The sequence below is a fragment of the Cornus florida genome, unplaced genomic scaffold, assembly GCF_030987335.1.
Source record: "Cornus florida cultivar Cherokee Brave unplaced genomic scaffold, ASM3098733v1 CherokeeBrave_3.0.0_Hap2_Chr11, whole genome shotgun sequence".
Taxonomy (NCBI): Eukaryota; Viridiplantae; Streptophyta; class Magnoliopsida; order Cornales; family Cornaceae; genus Cornus; species Cornus florida.
In genome coordinates this window covers 53,084,979-53,102,253 of record NW_026775581.1, presented here as the reverse complement: position 1 = coordinate 53,102,253, position 17,275 = coordinate 53,084,979, and the positions used below count along the sequence as shown (strand labels likewise).

At 34.5% G+C, this 17,275-nt stretch overlaps 1 protein-coding gene across 2 annotated transcripts; it reads left to right on the top strand.

Annotated features, from left to right (window-relative positions):
• Positions 1–4,287: 4,287 nt before the first annotated feature.
• On the top strand, positions 4,288–15,395 carry LOC132284146 (serine/threonine-protein phosphatase PP2A-2 catalytic subunit-like). 2 transcript variants are annotated; one of them, XM_059786219.1, is made up of 7 exons: positions 4,288–4,734; positions 7,437–7,551; positions 9,171–9,275; positions 12,128–12,236; positions 12,315–12,392; positions 14,811–15,002; positions 15,091–15,395. In XM_059786219.1, the coding sequence occupies exons 1-7, from the start codon at positions 4,482–4,484 to the stop codon at positions 15,262–15,264; spliced, it is 1,026 nt and encodes a 341-aa protein (XP_059642202.1). In that variant the 5' UTR covers positions 4,288–4,481; the 3' UTR covers positions 15,265–15,395. The 2 variants fall into 2 exon arrangements, with proteins under 2 accessions (XP_059642202.1, XP_059642203.1); XM_059786220.1 differs by lacking the exon at positions 9,171–9,275 and having other exon boundaries at positions 4,292–4,734.
• The last annotated feature ends 1,880 nt before the right edge of the window (positions 15,396–17,275 follow it).

Here is a 17,275-nt window from a genome sequence, read left to right as displayed (position 1 = left end):
TGAATCAACTGGTTCATACCCTGACTCAGAGTTTGAACCTATAGTTCCAATGTTGCAAACCGTGCCTGGTCGTTTGGGACGTCTAGGTTTTCACCTGACTCTACCCTTTGACCAGATCCCTGTGACGGTGTTCCTTCGGTAACCATACCGGACTGCAAACGTATATACCCAACGAGTATTTAATTGATTCAAGGGAATCGTGATTCCCACAGACGGCGCCAACTGTCGAGGCTGAAATTCGCCCAGTCCGATACAATACCGTTTTCCTGCAAGGAAGAGAGGAGAAGATCGATGAACCTTGACGGCACCGGTGTGGTGCCTGCCAAGAGCTCTCCAACGATCAAATTAGTCACGGAGGTTTAAAAAGAAGGCAGGGATCAATAATAGTTTTTTACCTCGTCCCTTCTTCAATGGCTTGATGCCCTATTTATGGCTGTCGATTGGAATCAAAATCGTTCTGCTGATGTCAATGGTTGACCTTATCTTCCGCTTGTGCGAAATCATAGGAGATTTATTACCAGATTTGTCGGGATATGATTTAATCCTTTTGACCTTCTCCAGTTATAGTAGGATTATTCTTACTTGTTGAACCATGTCAGATTTGATTTCATTATCCTTGATAATGAAATCTAACCAATCTTATCGAGGGTAGGGTAGGTTTATATTTTTCCTTATCAAATACTATATATACAAATACTGCTTTATACAGTTATACTTTATATGATATATTATACAACTAAAAAATATATACCATTTAACTTTACTTTTTTATTTAAATTAATAATACCTTTTTACTTCTTTTCTTCTGTATCGGGAAATCGTTCAGCTCTAGTTCGCTTTTAAAACAATGTAAAATGCGTTCCAAAATCTGGTTTTACAGATTTTTTATGTTTATCAGAACTAATAACTCAGACTTCAAATTCTTTGGATAACCAAAATAATCCTGGTTGTCTCTAAATAAGATAATACCTAATAGTTGTTTTCTCATTTTGAAAAAAAAATACAAAAAATAAAAATCACAACTTCTCACTTACAATTGCCAAATAGCTAGAATCTTCTTTCCGAAATAGGTGTGTTTTTGTTTCTTTGAAAATAGAACTCATTAATCACAAAGTATCACTTTATGTAATGTGTTCTGGATTTGATTTACGTTTGGATTTTGTTTTTTTTGAAGAGAGAGCTCGTTAATCATAAAGTATTACTTTATGTAATGTGTTCTGGATCTGCTTTACATTTGATCCGGTTTTGCTTCTTTCAGACTTAATTTTGACGAGGGGAAGTTTTCATTTTGTTTTCGGGGAAGGTTTCATTTTTTCTTTAATTTTCAACTTTTCTACCACTTATTTTGTCAAGTGGGACCCATAAAGTGAAAATTAAATTCATTAAATATTGCAATATATATATATATATATATATAGAAAAGTAGAAAATAAGTGGTCCCACAATTTATTAAATTGCAATATATTTAATGAATATATTGCAATAAATTCATTAAATATTGCAATATATATATATATATATATATATATATATATAATACCAAAGCTGTATGTATAAATTGAAAATTTGGTAAATACAAATTTAACCAAAAGCAACTTTTGCGTCCACTTCAATAGACGCGCATGGGCATAGAAGGATTTCAAAGCGAAACTGTTATGAAAGCTGGGACGAATCTATTGACGTGACGAATTCGTTCGTCCACTTGCTGCGTGCAGCTGTAAACACAAGGCAGTACGCCCTCAAATTTAGGAAAAGAGAGGCAAAGGCCGCCTGAAACCTTACATCATTGCTGCCCCGTCAACACCAAATGCAACGAAAGAATTGACTAGCCATCTAACTGCTTTAAAACGTCCGAGCGATTCCCCAAGTAAGAAACCTTTCTTTTCTTGTATCCAAAGAAGGCCCAACTGTAATTTCTCCACACCCATTAAGAAAGGGGATGAGAAGACTGCGCAAGTAAGAAACCTTTAAAGTGTCAAGTTAGCATTTTTACCCCAAACCAATCCAGTTAGAGAGTAACTGGAGATGATTTTTTTTTTTTTTTTTTTTTTTCACTAGTTTAATATGCGAGTAATAAAGGCAAACACGAGGGTATCAGAGCATACCCTTTAATTTATTATAGGAAAGACATTTATGTAATATAATATCAATTGGTCACTAACTCTCATTTAAGTTTTAGATTTGGTCACTATTTATAGTTTTTTGACTTTATGGTTATTTGTAGAGTATAGAGCAATTTTGTTTAGATTTAATCACGAAAATATAATTTTTCCCGTACTACTAATTAGGAAGAGACCTCTAAAAGCATAACCAATGAATTGCAATTGATGGCCAACTATTTCAAAATAATAATTGTTTTTGAAAATTATTTTTAAAAAATCTTATTTTTGTATTTTAGAAAAAAGTAAAAAATGTATAAAAATAATTAAAATTGATACACTTTTTAAAGTAGGATTGATATAGATATGGATAAGAGTTTCGATTATGAAAATTAATTAGTTTATTTGTGATTTGAGGCTTGGATCTGAAGTTCAAAAGCTTAAAAAATACTCCATTTAATATAAAATTCTTGACAAACGCCTTCGTAACCTAACATGTGGGTTGCTTCCTGCTGTTCTTGGGAATCTAGTTTCTAGTCTTGGCACCTCCAACTTCCTAATTTAACATTCTTTCTTGAAATATATATATATATATATATATATATATATATCCCACGTTTGGGGATCCAACATTTTGGTACAGTAGGTTTTTAACATTTTGTTATTATTATTATTATTTTTAAGGATGCAAGACTTGTACATAAATTCTCAAACACGAGAAGCAATCGATTAATCGAATAATACAATACTTGCGACCAATGCCATATAAGTGATTACCATTCCAAAAAAGTGTTTCTACATATCAAGCATTAACCTTTATAATGGCAGATTTGAACTCTTATACTTCCTCTAGTGGCTCTTGGTCCATGTATTTTCTGTACTATCTTCTCTCTATAGCTGTATGGAATAATTGATTTTAAATATTGAAAAGATGATTTATTTTGTTAATACATAGCTTTATGTGTGCCAGTTTTTATATATATATATATATATATATATACACGTATGGGTAATTATAAAAATATAATTTTTCCTTGCTTAACCAATAACATTTCAGTTAGTTTCACAAAAAAAAATATAAAAAGAATTTCTCGAATGTAGGGGTGGCAAAATCTTTAAATTTGGTGGGTCCTCGCCCTGCCCCATTTAGGACAGGTTTGGGACCCTTTTATGCATATGGGAATGGGGGTAGTTTTTGAAACCCCGACAAGGGCGGGGATAGGATAAACCCGTCTAGCTTGTCCTGTTTAGGGTGTACATTTACTAAAATACCTTTGTATATTATGATATATTACTAAATTAGATTAAGTATAGATAAAAAAAACACTTTTGAAATACACTTAAAGAAAAATTATAATTTGGTTGTGCTGAATCTTGAACTTTGAGATTGAGAAAATTATGTGCTAAAAAAAATTATAGTGTCTGTTAATCGATTATGAGAGAGGGGGAGGGGGCGGGAGTGAAATTTTAAACGAGAATAAAGTGTGGATAGGGATAAATAAAATTTACTAGGCATGGAGATGGCTAGGGAATGAGATCCCCGCCCTATTGCCCTAGTCACACATGTACATGTATGTTCAATTTTATTTTATTTTTATTTTTATTTATTTTTTTTTCCCTTAAAATAAGTGTATTGATCCTACAACACATGAACTATTCAAGTCAGGAATGCGGTTCGTTCAAGTCAGGAATGCGGTTCGAAAACGAGACCTCGCGGATTTATCTCCCAGATCCATTCAAACGCCATTATGCCCCTAGGGACTAAATGTATATTCATTCTATGTGATTACTTCTTTTAAAGTCACATTATTTTAGTGAACCTTATATTATTTCCCTACCTGTGCATATTGCATAGTGAAAATAGGAAATGAATCAAGTAATGTATGTTTTCTGATTTGAAAAAAAAAAAAAAAAGGAAAAGAAAAGAAAAAATATATATGATATTTCATAATTTTATAAGATTTTAATCACGTGCCCTAGTAACAATTTGAAATTAAAAGACACATTATAATTCTTTATTTTTTTTAATGATATGATTAAAATTTAACATTTCGTTCACTTATTTAAAATAAAAACTTAACAGTCCATTATGTATAAAACTTTTATACATATTTCCATTTGTGTAGCATATAAATTCTATATTATCCAAATTGTAAAAAATTTAAAGAAGATAAATAATTATTAAGGGCACGAATGTGGAAACAAATTGTAACCTAATTCATTTCCATTTTCGGGTGTATGTTTGTACCTTGAGCCAAAATTCCCGGCGAAACCACCGTCGATTTGCCAATTTTCCCGGCGGAACCACCGTCGTCTCCGGCGAGCCTCCTTGTACTGATATATACTACTTGCCATAGACATAGAGATTGATGCGAAGAAACGATGCCGTCCCAAGCGGATCTGGATCGTCAGATAGAGCAGTTGATGGAGTGCAAGCCACTGGCGGATGCGGAGGTGAAGACGCTGTGCGATCAGGCGAGGGCGATCTTGGTCGAGGAGTGGAACGTACAGCCTGTGAAGTGTCCCGTCACCGTCTGCGGCGACATTCACGGACAGTTCCATGACCTCCTTGAGCTGTTTCGCATTGGCGGTGCTGCTCCCAACACCAATTACCTCTTCATGGGAGATTACGTTGGTCAGTTCAATTACTTCATATATATATACTAATTTAATGTTAATTCGAGGTTTAATTTTCTTCACATTGTGTTCTTTGTGGTGGATGTGATGTGAATGTTAATGTTAATCTGGTGTTTTGGTTTTATCATTGCTTGAGAAGAGGAAATGTCAGGTTATAAGGTTTTGATTAATCAGACAATGACAGAGGAGTTGAATTAGGATTACTACAACTCAAAGAGTTTTCGTATTAGTTGAGGGATTTCACCAATTTAGGTCTGATGAACTATAGTTTTTTTTTTTTTTTTTTCCCTGAATTGATCAAGTATAGTTGGTAATGCAACTCACACAAAAATTAAAATAAAATAGAGATTTTATGAGAGAGATGAAGATGAGAATAAGGTATAAATGAGACTAACTGGCCTTGTGTAGCTTTTGAGGAGGGCCGCGTTCCCCTTTTGAATGCTTTTGATACAATCATTACTTATAAAAAAAGTATAAATGAGACTAATTAAATAAGGAGAAATTTATAGTTGATTTGGGGACTCCCTCACTTTAGAGGGCTACTAATCTCTAATGAGTCTCTACTTGGGTATTCACTCACCCAAAATTGGGACTCATTCACTATCTAGAAGACCTTATACTCAATGAGACTCATGTTCACCCAAAATTATTAAGCAGGTCCACTCAGAACTTTATCATTTTTCCGAATATCTGATTTATAAAGGTGTCCGAAGCTAGCCATTCTAAAGTAGATGTTAGAGAGAGAATTCAAAACAATGATTTGGGAAACTAGCTGTTACTTAATTTGAGGATAATTCCATGCATGCAGTACTCCGAATAGCTACATTACATCAATCTCCTCCTCCTGGAAAGAAATCTTCTTCGGGTTAAATTTTGCAAGCGTTTCCATCATGGTCAGGCTTTCCTAATTCTCCTTCCCTATTGCATGCAATTGGTATGGCTTAATTTTCAACATTGGGATGTCATAAAATTGTTCGACCTCTATGAAGCAGTGACCTTCTATCAAATGGAATGAATTTGCATCAATTTTGAGAATCTATAATCAAGAATAATAAAAAAATTAAAATGTATCAATATTTGGTCAATTCAAGAATGAACTCTATGCCTATGTCATTCCATGGATGGTAAGTAATGGTATTGGTTGATACAACCCACAACTTTGTATACCACCATTGGTCTTTTGGCACTCTGCAATTTCAAATGCACTGCTTTGTCTCACATTTTATATTGATCCAAAAGTAGCGGTCTTTAACCGAAGATATGGTGTTGCACCTACTAAATTGACCTTCTAAACCACCAAAAATTACTTTTGAAAAAATATTATCTCAAATTTGCTCGAAGAATGCAATATTAGTTTCCATTAAAAAGATGAACACAACTAAAAATATAATTGGTACTACCTATGCAAGCAAGATGGTGAGTTAATTGATCATATCTTCGAGCAAATTTGAGATAATATTTTTTCAAAAGTATAATTTTTTAAAGTGATGATTTCATAACATTAAAAAATTACAAAGAACTGGAAGCTAATATTGCATTCTTTAAAAATATAATTTTTAATGTTATGAAATCATCACTTTTTTTATTCTTCCCAAAATTTTCTAAAGTATGGTAACTATCTTAAAATGTTGTAATATAAATACTCTTTTAGGAATTTAGAAAACGAAGGCTTTCATGGTTATTTTTGCAACATGAATTAGTCAAGTTGGGGCTGCTACATTATGGCCTTGATCATTGGTTGCATTAGTCAAGTTATCATGGAATCAAGTAGAATACTGATCACCCACTAAATCTTAGCAAAAAGAAGATTGAAACAAAGAAATTCCAATTTGATTCCTAAAGTGACACACACACACGACAGTATACGAAAACCAAAAGAAGATTGAAACAAAGAAATTCCAATTTGATTCCTAAAGTGATATACACACACACGACAGTATACCAAAACCTGAGCGCAAGACAAGATTGAAAGAATACCATACGAAGGTTGAACCTTTGGAGATTAACGGGTGGCAGATTTGACAGTTTCCAAATTCAAGGCCGTGGAACTACAGTTTTCATGCTTTACTCTCCATGACATCCTTTGTTTAATGATGGGATGCGGCTATACCCGTCGAGAGAGAAATTGAGGATGGGAAGTTTGTAGGGTTACCAGAAAAGCAATTGAATAGACCTGGGGCAGTTGAAAAAACAGGGAAGGAGTTGGAGAGTAAAGCAGTAAATAGTTAATGACATTACCAATGAATTCCATATGTGTTGATTACTATTTGAGCCAGGCTGAGCTTTGGACTGAGCTAGGTTCAGGCCTTAATATTCGTCCAAGCTTGGTAATTGATATTAGACCTTGACCAGCCAAATTGAGTGTCCTACTCCTACTTCGAGCCTACGTAAGCTTTACCTTGAAAAGTGTGTATTTCTATTATGCATATTGCGGCACGGTCTTCCATCTTTTCAAAGTAATTAATGGTTATACTTATCAAAAAAGAAGAAGTAATGAATGGTTATTCACATCCTCATTCATGAATCATGCTCCCTATTTTTAAATAATCATATTTCCTTCTTTTCTGAATTAGTGATATTCGTTTTGATTTTCAAATTTTTCACATTTAATTATTTGTGTAAGTCCTATATTCTCACGCATTATTTTTGGACCTTTAAATTTAAGATTTCATATTTCAAGCGTGGTGTTTACTAATGCAGATCGAGGGTACTATTCAGTGGAGACTGTCACACTTTTAGTGGCCTTGAAAGTTCGATATAGAGATAGAATTACAATTCTTCGAGGAAATCATGAGAGCAGGCAGATAACTCAAGTGTAAGACTTCTATACTTTCCAAGTCTAGCCATTTTTGAAGATGCAATTTTGATATCTATGGTATCGGATAACATGTCTTCTAATGCTTGTTAGCAACTTTAAGTGTCCATAGTCCCAGTGTTGTTTTTTCAGTTAACTTTTTAAGCAAATGGTATGAATATCTTAAAGTATAATCTGAATTTTCTTCTTCTTCTTTCTTCTTCTTCTTCTTCTTCTTCTTCTTCTTCTTTTTTTATTTATTTTTATTTTTATTTATTTTATATATTTATTTTTTAACATAGGGTTTTGCAGTTCTATGTAATTTTTAGAGTTGGTGAAAGTATTGTGATATATTGGACGATGAGACAATCTGAGAGTGCAGAGAGATATAATTTTTTTTTTTTAAATTTTTAAAAAGAGGGTGGACAATTATCTAGTGTGAATCATCTTACGAGAATAGAGTATGGTGTTGATTAACTGGAAAAGGTATGCGTAAAATTATTTCCCTCTGATAATCATCCACACACTTGGAATTTTTCTTAATGCCTGAAAGTTGCAAAGGTGTCCTATAAATGAGTATTTTATTACCCCCAAGGTTCTATGATTTTTTTTTTTAACTTAGATAACTACCTTTCTTCAGAAAATTCTAAATATAGGGGCAATAGTTTATGCTTTATTCTTACAAAGGTGGGAGAAAAGATCAAATTAAAATTGATTATTAATTTTAAATTTGAAACTCGTGTAATTAACCACTTTTTGTTTATCCAAAAAAAAAAAAGGGTATAGTTGTATGAGAAATCTCATTCAATTAGATATTATAGATTATAATGGGCCACTAAAAGTATTGACTGTTGAGCCATATGAGGTGAGAATCTCTCAAATACGATTCTGAGGGAAGGAACTGACTTGCTTATTCTGACCGCAGAGCACAATCCTATAATTTTACCGGGAGATCCCAAATGTTGTTGAGGCTATTCATAAACTTAGACAAGACGTGAGAGAGTACCAAGTGATATGATTTGGTGACCTACAAATAAAAGGAATATCTATTAAATCTTATTTAAAATTATCATGGATAGGTATACGGATATGAGGATTAGAGTTCATACTATATATGGAGAAACCAATGATTTTTGTATAAAAATAGGATTATGCTAAGGGACAACACTAAGCCCATACCCATTCATTATATTTCTGGATGAAATAAGAAAATATATATAAAGAGACATTTAATGGTGCACATTATTTGATGTTTTTGTTTTATTAGATAATCCTAAGAAGATATTAATAAAAAAATGAGAACTTGGAGAAATACATTAAAATCAAAAGGTTTAAAATGAGCAGCTAGTTTGGCATGGATGTGACAATACAACTACTCATAAACTAAACCCAAAGAACACTTGTCTTCTGGGTTGGATGATTATCCACGTGCATCTCACCTTAGTGATGAAGAACGCCACTTGGAACCTATATGTTGGGTGCTTCTTGCAGCAAATTGCATGCATTCCATCTCAAAGCTTTTTAAGAAGGAAAATGCAAGTGGGGAAGGAGTACGGTTTGACAGCTAAGTTATTCTCACATTTTGAATTTCTAAATCAGATGCACTTTGATGATGCACATGGAGCTTACTTTGATTTCAGGAATCACACAGAAAAGGTTAGTTTGAGTTGGCGAACAGTAAAGGAAAGCAACAATTATTCAAGTAGAGAGCTTGTCAGAAAAGAACTAAAGACGCCAAAGTTGAGGTTGGTTCCTTTTATTGGATATGTTGGCCTTTTCCCATTTGTGGGGAGGATCATTTCACCTGAATCCTGGATCCTAGAAAAATAACTTAGTCTGATTTCTAACCAGAGCATCTTATGGACTGACTATGGCATCTGCTCTCTTTCCAATTCAATCTCATTGTACATGAAATATAACACAGCGTGACCCACCATTTGGATGAATATCAATTACATGAGTCTTTCTTCATTTCACTACTACTCTAGAGAAGATGGACCATATAAAGACAATGCTATGATCATATACAATGATCTGAAGAGCAATTTGATCAGAAACTTGGTTTGTAACTATGATCAGGTTAGGTATGTGTGGGAATAATATAATCAGAAAAGGCGAAAGGAAAAGGTGCATGCTTATTTACTAGTTGGACATCACTTGTGCCGTTGATTACCAACTTGTTTCAACAAATGGAGGGGATGTCCAGTTTCTGTTTGTACTTGGATTACCGATAGTGAGGGTTGGAGGATTTAAATATTAAAGGTAGACCCTCTCTAACAGCCTTATTTTTTAGAGTAGTTGGTGGTTAGTTAACATGGTCTCAAAGTAGGGAAGGTCTTGAGTGATGTAGGACTTCAAGAGCAGCCTCAAATGGTACAAAAATAAAGATTTTAGTGCCTGAAAATTCAGATAATCAGGTCTGTGGTTTGAGATGTGTTAGTAGAGAGAAAGGATTTGAAATAACACCCCATTGGAGTCACACCAATAAACCTAGGCCTCACACCTAAAGGAGGCCTCACACTCCTAATTTGTGACTCACTCACAAGGAAATTTCAAAACACATTTTATTATTCATTCATTTACTCCTCAGCAAGATTACACTCCATCCCTTTGTATGATTCTGCTCATGCCTTAGACTTTTGGACTTACCTCATAATTGAGGTAATCAATAAGACTTTACTGCATCATAATATCCATCAAGCTGATAAATTTATAACTCATGATTCATGACAATAAAGGAAACCCATCTTTCAATGCTTCATAATATCCACCAACCTCATAAATGATGCAACTTGACCAAAACCCTCAATTTTCAGGATTCCAAGTGGACCCCCATCATCTAGCATATGCCAATTTAAGGCTTGAGCCTTATATTCCCCGTTTCCGCACCTTCAAAAGCTGCTGCTACTGATCTCCATCACTAAGTTTAAACCTCACTGTCACACTGATATTTAAATTGAAACACATGTTGGACCAAAAGAAGGCCACACATGAGGGGGCATGTTGGAGGATTTAAATGTTAGAGGTACACCCTCCGTAATAACTTAAGCGTTTAGAGTAGATGGTGGTTAACAAGGAGTTCCTAAAACCTATCTCCTGATCTTTATGAACAATTTCATCCCTTTACATCGTTGGGGTCGAATTTTTCCAAGATGGGGAGAATTGATGGAGATCAGTGGCAGCAGTCTTTAAAGGTTTATACATAAAATCTTAATTTGGCATATGCTTGATGTGGGGTCCACTTGGAGTCTTAAATAATTGAGGCATTTTTGTAATTTTAAGAGTTGTGAGTCTTATTGATTACCTCAATTATGAGGTAAGTCCAAAAGTCGTGAGTTAACCTCCATGTAAGTCAGGTATGAGTAGAAATCCTATAAAAGGGATGGATGTAATCTTGGTTGAATCAATGGTCAGATATCTTGTGAAATTTCCTTGTGAGTGATTTACAAATTATGAGGGTGTGAGACATCTAGGTGTGTTGCCTAGACCAGTTGGTGCGACTCCAATAGGCTGCTCTTATTCCATTTCTTTTCTCCTTGATTTTTCAACATCTCTACTATCAAACCTCAAATTTCAGTCCTGATTATTTGAATATTCGGCTCCTGCACTCTTTAATTTTCAGTTATATAAGGCTGTTCCTAAAGTCCTACATCAGTTTGGTATCAGAGTCAATCCCCAACCAGAATACGGGGGGAGCATGGACAAGCCCATGAGGGTTGCGCCAGCGAGGACGATGGGTCACAAGAGGTGTGGTTGTGACACCCCTCATCGCAATTTCTTATTGTAGTATTTTACCCTGTCCAGAGTTTAGCAATTCATTATGGAAGCTATAGCAAAAAGGTTGCTCCAGAATGAAGATTGGGTGATCCCTACTCTACCTTTCATGGCAAGGAAAAAGATGATTTTTGTTCAGCAAAGGTTTAAACTGTGGGATTTACGGGGAAATGTAAGTTAAAATGAAGAACTGTCCTAGAAGGAGTGGCCTTTGCAGGGGGCAGGGGATTAGGTGGGTCTGGAGGTGGGAGGATTTTCATGGTTTGAGATTTTTGTTGCATTAATGCATGTAGAGTGATGATGAAAGTCGTGAAGTGTTGATGATTTATTCTGTCTTCTTACTATATTGCCATATATTCGCCATATGCTGACATTATTGCTAGATTTTCATCATTTATGATGGGCTATGGATTTCTGGCTAATATCAGTGTAGCACACATTTGGGCTTTATTTACATCGGAAAATATTTCCTAGTAAACTAGCTGGGTATCATCTGACTCTTGTGAGGATCGTAATTATGACTGGCTCCTGAAGCCACTGCCAATCTTCCTTGCCTCTTTTCTATTATTTTCTTATTAATATGTTTTGGTAGACAGTAGGAAACTGATTATTTTCTAACTAGATGGATCATGTGAGGAGAGGGTACTTTGAATGTGTGGTACATAGTTTTGGCCTCTGCGTTCTTTTTTAATTCGAGAATTGCACACCTTGCTGTTGTGTGGTTTCAGAAGGGGGAAGGGTGCTAGATCTAAATTCTTCCATTATCTAATCATTTTTATGCGAAGTTTTCGGTTTGAGTCAACTTGGCAGTTTCTCTTTCCAGGTATGGGTTCTATGATGAATGCTTGAGAAAATATGGAAATGCAAATGTGTGGAAATATTTCACTGACCTTTTTGATTATCTTCCGCTTACAGCCCTTATTGAGAGTCAGGTAGGAATTCTATATAGCACTGCTTTTAGTTTATTTTCCCATCATATCATCTTACAGCCATTTGTTGTTACCTTGCAGATTTTCTGCTTACACGGTGGACTCTCCCCTTCACTAGATACACTAGATAACATCCGTGAGCTGGACCGTATACAGGAGGTACATGTTCAATTATCCTCTGCTATGGTATTTCTAAATGTGATTCCTGGATATGTTTATGTTCCAAGTTCCAACTGTAAATTTATTTGGTCATCTTCATGAATGTGTCATAGCGGCGGGGAAAAACCTGAAGCCATGTTGTCATATTGTTGTTATAGTTTTCATTGATTATTGCAATGATAAGAAATCAGCTCACAAGTGTGAGGATTGGAGTTGAATCCAAGAGCGGGCCACTTCCTGCAAAATTAATGTCAATGTTAGGTTTGTTTCTGGTATTCCTCTCCTAGAACTTGGATAGGTGTGACCAGCACTTTAGTGGCCTTCTTTTATTAGATTTGTTGACTGAAAGAGGTTACTATAGATTGACGGAGGTAGAATGGCCGGCAGTATTTACTCATGACATGATATCTTCTATGCAAATATGAAATATGTATTGGATGGTGTGCACCTGAATGTTAGGTGGATTCTTAAATAGAAAATAGACCTAGAGGGAGTTGAATAGGTGTCCCTCTCAATTCATAATTTCAACTTCTTATGTTTACTGATTATTGAATTATCCAAAGTAATCAATAATAAAAAGAAAGCAAACAGAGGCACTACTTTTTACATGGAAAACCCAAATGGGAAAAACCATTGGACTGTGATTTCAGAGCTCAATAATTTACTAATAATAAGAGTATAACATTTCCCAGCCAGTGTAGATTTTGTCTCTAGCCTGCTTAATTTCTAATGCACAGTGTTCCACAATTAGTTCAAATTCCACCGTCAAACCACTGACCAACTGTTCTCCACGTTAACACAGATGCTCCTCATGATCCACTTCTTTTATAGTGATTACTAGCCAACACAAACAAGCCACGGCTATTGTGAAACTATTATGAACTATACTGCTAATTGCCCTTTGAAATCTTCGGTTAAATATGGAAACAATCTCATAACTTTCATGCAAGTTGTATGCCCAATTTCTCAATTATTATTATTATTTTTTTTGGTTAGGTAAGTACTCACATGCACATTTTACAAATCTCGTAAGTATTTTTTTGGTTGGGCTAATGGACCATTGATATCTCTCTCTCTCTCTCTCTGAGGTCTTTGTTTGATCACAACAACTTAAAACTTGATTTTTTTAGAAGCGAAGGTTGCTGGTAAATCCCATGAAAACTCATGCAAGCAATCTTCTCTATTCAATCTCTCTTCTACTCTGAAACTCACTGAAATTTTGTTTTATATATGCATTAAGCAATAAAACCCTGATTTGGTCTAATAACATAAAAAAAAAGTTTGGAAACTTTTGTCCAAGTTAGAGAGTAACTAGGACATGACCTTTTTATTCTTCTTCTTCAAAATTTTCCCCCTCCCTTAATGATTAGTAGTAACTAGGACATACCCTAATTATTCACAACCAGCTTACTTGAGTGCCAATCCTTCAAATCTGGTACCCGTGCTTTGGTCGCTGGAGTGTTGAGTACCAGTGCTTGCGACATAAGCAGCAGTGCCCAACTATATCCTTGAAATCTTGCATCAGTCCTACAGACTCCTACTCTCACTATTTGTAAAATAAGGCATTCCGAATCATTTTAAACACATTATTATTATTATTATCAAAAAATTTTTTCAAAAACACTTGCAAACTCAAAATAAATTAAAAATCAAGTTCTCAAAACAATTTAAAAAAATTCAAAACAAAATACTCTTGGTGGTTACTTTTCCTGTTGGATTGTTCCTTAAATTCATAGGAATCTCCAGGAAGCTCACTGTTCTCAAACTAAATGCGGACTATGACGAAGAAAATTACAACTTGATAAACTCTTGACACAGAAGTTGTCAACAACTAGAACACCAAGTCATAAAATGCATAGATGCCCTGATCACCTTCTTTTTGTTGGGAAGATTTTCCCTTTCATATATTCTCAGTAGAACTATAGCGGACAGAAACCATGAAAACATGAACATCAAGCACATCACTCTGATATTGCTTGGGTTGTTGAATGGGTAACTGACGTGAAATCCCGTAATGCTTTTCAACGAAAATGTTAAATAACTAAATCATGTAGTGTCATTTTAATGAGTGAATTTGAGTATGGCATGATTCGTCAATTACAGCTTCAAAGCAAAATAATCACCATGATGGCTTTGAGAATACTCCCCTGCTACCTGAAGAAATATGAAACTACCTCACAGATTCTAGTAAAGCATGTCTTGTGTTTTCCTTCTTCTCTTTCCTAATATTTTTTCGGCCCTGCATATTCTCTGCTATTCTGTGTCCTTCGTCTGGTCTTATTTTCTGATCAATTCCCTTTAATGCCATCAAAAAAAGAGAAAGAAGTTGAGATCATTAAGCTAAATTGTCGGGGGCCAACTTTGTAATTTCCTTTTGCCAATTTTATTTAATTCTTATTTTTCTACTGTGTGGAATAGGTTCCTCATGAGGGGCCAATGTGTGATCTCTTGTGGTCTGATCCAGACGACCGGTGCGGTTGGGGAATCTCTCCTCGGGGAGCTGGATATACCTTTGGACAGGACATAGCTGCTCAATTTAACCACAAAAATGGGCTCTCTCTTATTTCAAGAGCTCACCAGCTGGTCATGGAAGGTTACAACTGGTGTCAGGTTTGTATTCCCAAAAAGCAAAACATAATGAATTTTAGATTTTAAATTCCAGTCCCGTTTATTTACTTTTCGGCTTCAATGTTTGTAGGAAAAGAATGTTGTAACAGTATTTAGTGCACCAAATTACTGCTATCGGTGTGGAAATATGGCTGCAATACTTGAAATTGGGGATAATATGGATCAGAATTTTCTACAATTTGACCCAGCACCTCGTCAGACTGAGCCTGACGCCTCTCGTAGAACTCCCGACTATTTTTTGTAATCTCCATCGCTTACCTCCCACCAGCGATTCTCCTTTACTTCTTGGTGTTTTTTGTAGAATATCTCCCAAAAAACAAAGAAATTTTGGTGTTTAGTTGAGGGATTAAACGAAAGAAATTATTGTTTTTATCATTCTTTTGTTTTTGTAGGTATCCTGCTTCATTTATTTGAGATTGCTAGTGTTTTGATTTGTTTTGTATCGTAGAAGTGAACGGCAAAACATTCTACTGTTTTATAAATTCACATTCGTAGGCGAAACAAGTGACGGAAGGTTTTTTTTGCCATTAAATTTTGTTCTCAAGCTGTCAAATTAAGTGAATCCTGATGTAGTTAGTATATTGCAGAAAATGAAATTGAAGCCATGTCACTGAAAACGTATAGCATAAAGAACTGAAATGGTGTGGAACAGGGGAGGCAGAAGCATTCAGGATCAGTTTAGTCTTCGCATTAGAAAGCAAACACCTACAAGCATCTTGTTGTGACACACACAGTGACACACACATACAAACCTATTCGTGTGTGCAAAAACCAAGATTAAACTTACTGAACTACAAGTCGAAACCTTTGATTGTGTGGTATTATTATAGGCAATTAGTACCAGTAAAATTTTCAGAACATTTGTAGTTTTTACCTAGGCCGTTGCAATCAACTAATCAACACAATGTTATCTTAAGGGCCATCAAGATAGAAGAGATTTGGAGGACATCTTACTTCTGTAGGCCTCTTGGGGCCTGTTTGGTAACCAGAAACGTTTATAAGTGTTTGGTTATATAGTGTTTTAAATAGTAATAGTTTGTTGCAAAAATTTTAAAAGAAAAAAACATTAAACTTGTTTGGTAAAAATTGCTGTAAGTTTGACATGCGATCGTTATATTTTTTGTCAATACCAAAACAACTGTTTTGTTGTACGAGTTTAGAAATTGAAGCCATGTTGGTAACGAAAATTAGAAATTGAAGCCATGTTGGTAACGAAAATTTGTTTTAAGAAATTCAAAATTTTGATTTAGCTCCTTCAGTACCAAAACATACAATTTCACCAATTTGGTGATATGAATTTGGACAAAAAAATTAATATGTTATGAACTATTCTAAACTAATATATCGCCGTCTTAAACATGATATGAGTTCAAATTTAAAGACTAATATTAAAAAAATAATATTATAACAAATTCCAAATAGGCCAATAATGGACCTAATGGTTAATTTAAAAAATGTTTTTTCAATTTTTTTCTTTTGGTACTATTTAGCGGTACAATGCACAAATATGCAAAAATGCCATAGTGGTGTTTTGACTTTTGACCATTCACGAAAGTATAAAACAAAATATTTTTTAACCAAAAAAAAAAAAAAAAAAATTAAAAAACATTGCTATATTATCTGACCAAAAACAAAAATACTGAAAAAACAGCCAACCAAACACGACCTTAGTAATCATCACCAAATTTATATAAAATTGTGTTACGGTGATTTATGAGAACAAAATGATGGGTTTAAATTAATAATCTAAAATGTAGAAATTAAGAGTTCAACAATAAATTAAAGAGTGATGCATAAATCTTAAATTACTTGTAGAAGATCCTCATATGAATATTAATTTGGGGGGTGGGGTTTAGTAACTAAGTAACTACGTATTCATATAATTCTTAATTCTTTTTAACGGGGGTCGCTCTTATACTTTATTCATTCTTACACTTCGTATACACTCTGATTCAAATTTTCACTATTTATAATTTAATTCTGTCATTCTTACCCTCTCATTTTTTAATTTGTTCTCACTCTCGCTCTCGCTGCCACTTTTCTCGTTTTCAAATTTGCTCTGGTACTCCCTCCGGGGTAGGCTATAACATGTGTTACTAATTGTAACTTCAATGGTGCATTAGTCATTTCACTTGGTAATGAAGATTAAAAAACAAAGTGAGAAGTGAGAGCATCTTTGACCGAATAGATTCTTTTCCTCATGTATCTATTTGATCGAACGGCTTCTATTATGTCTTGATCCAACAGCCGAAGAA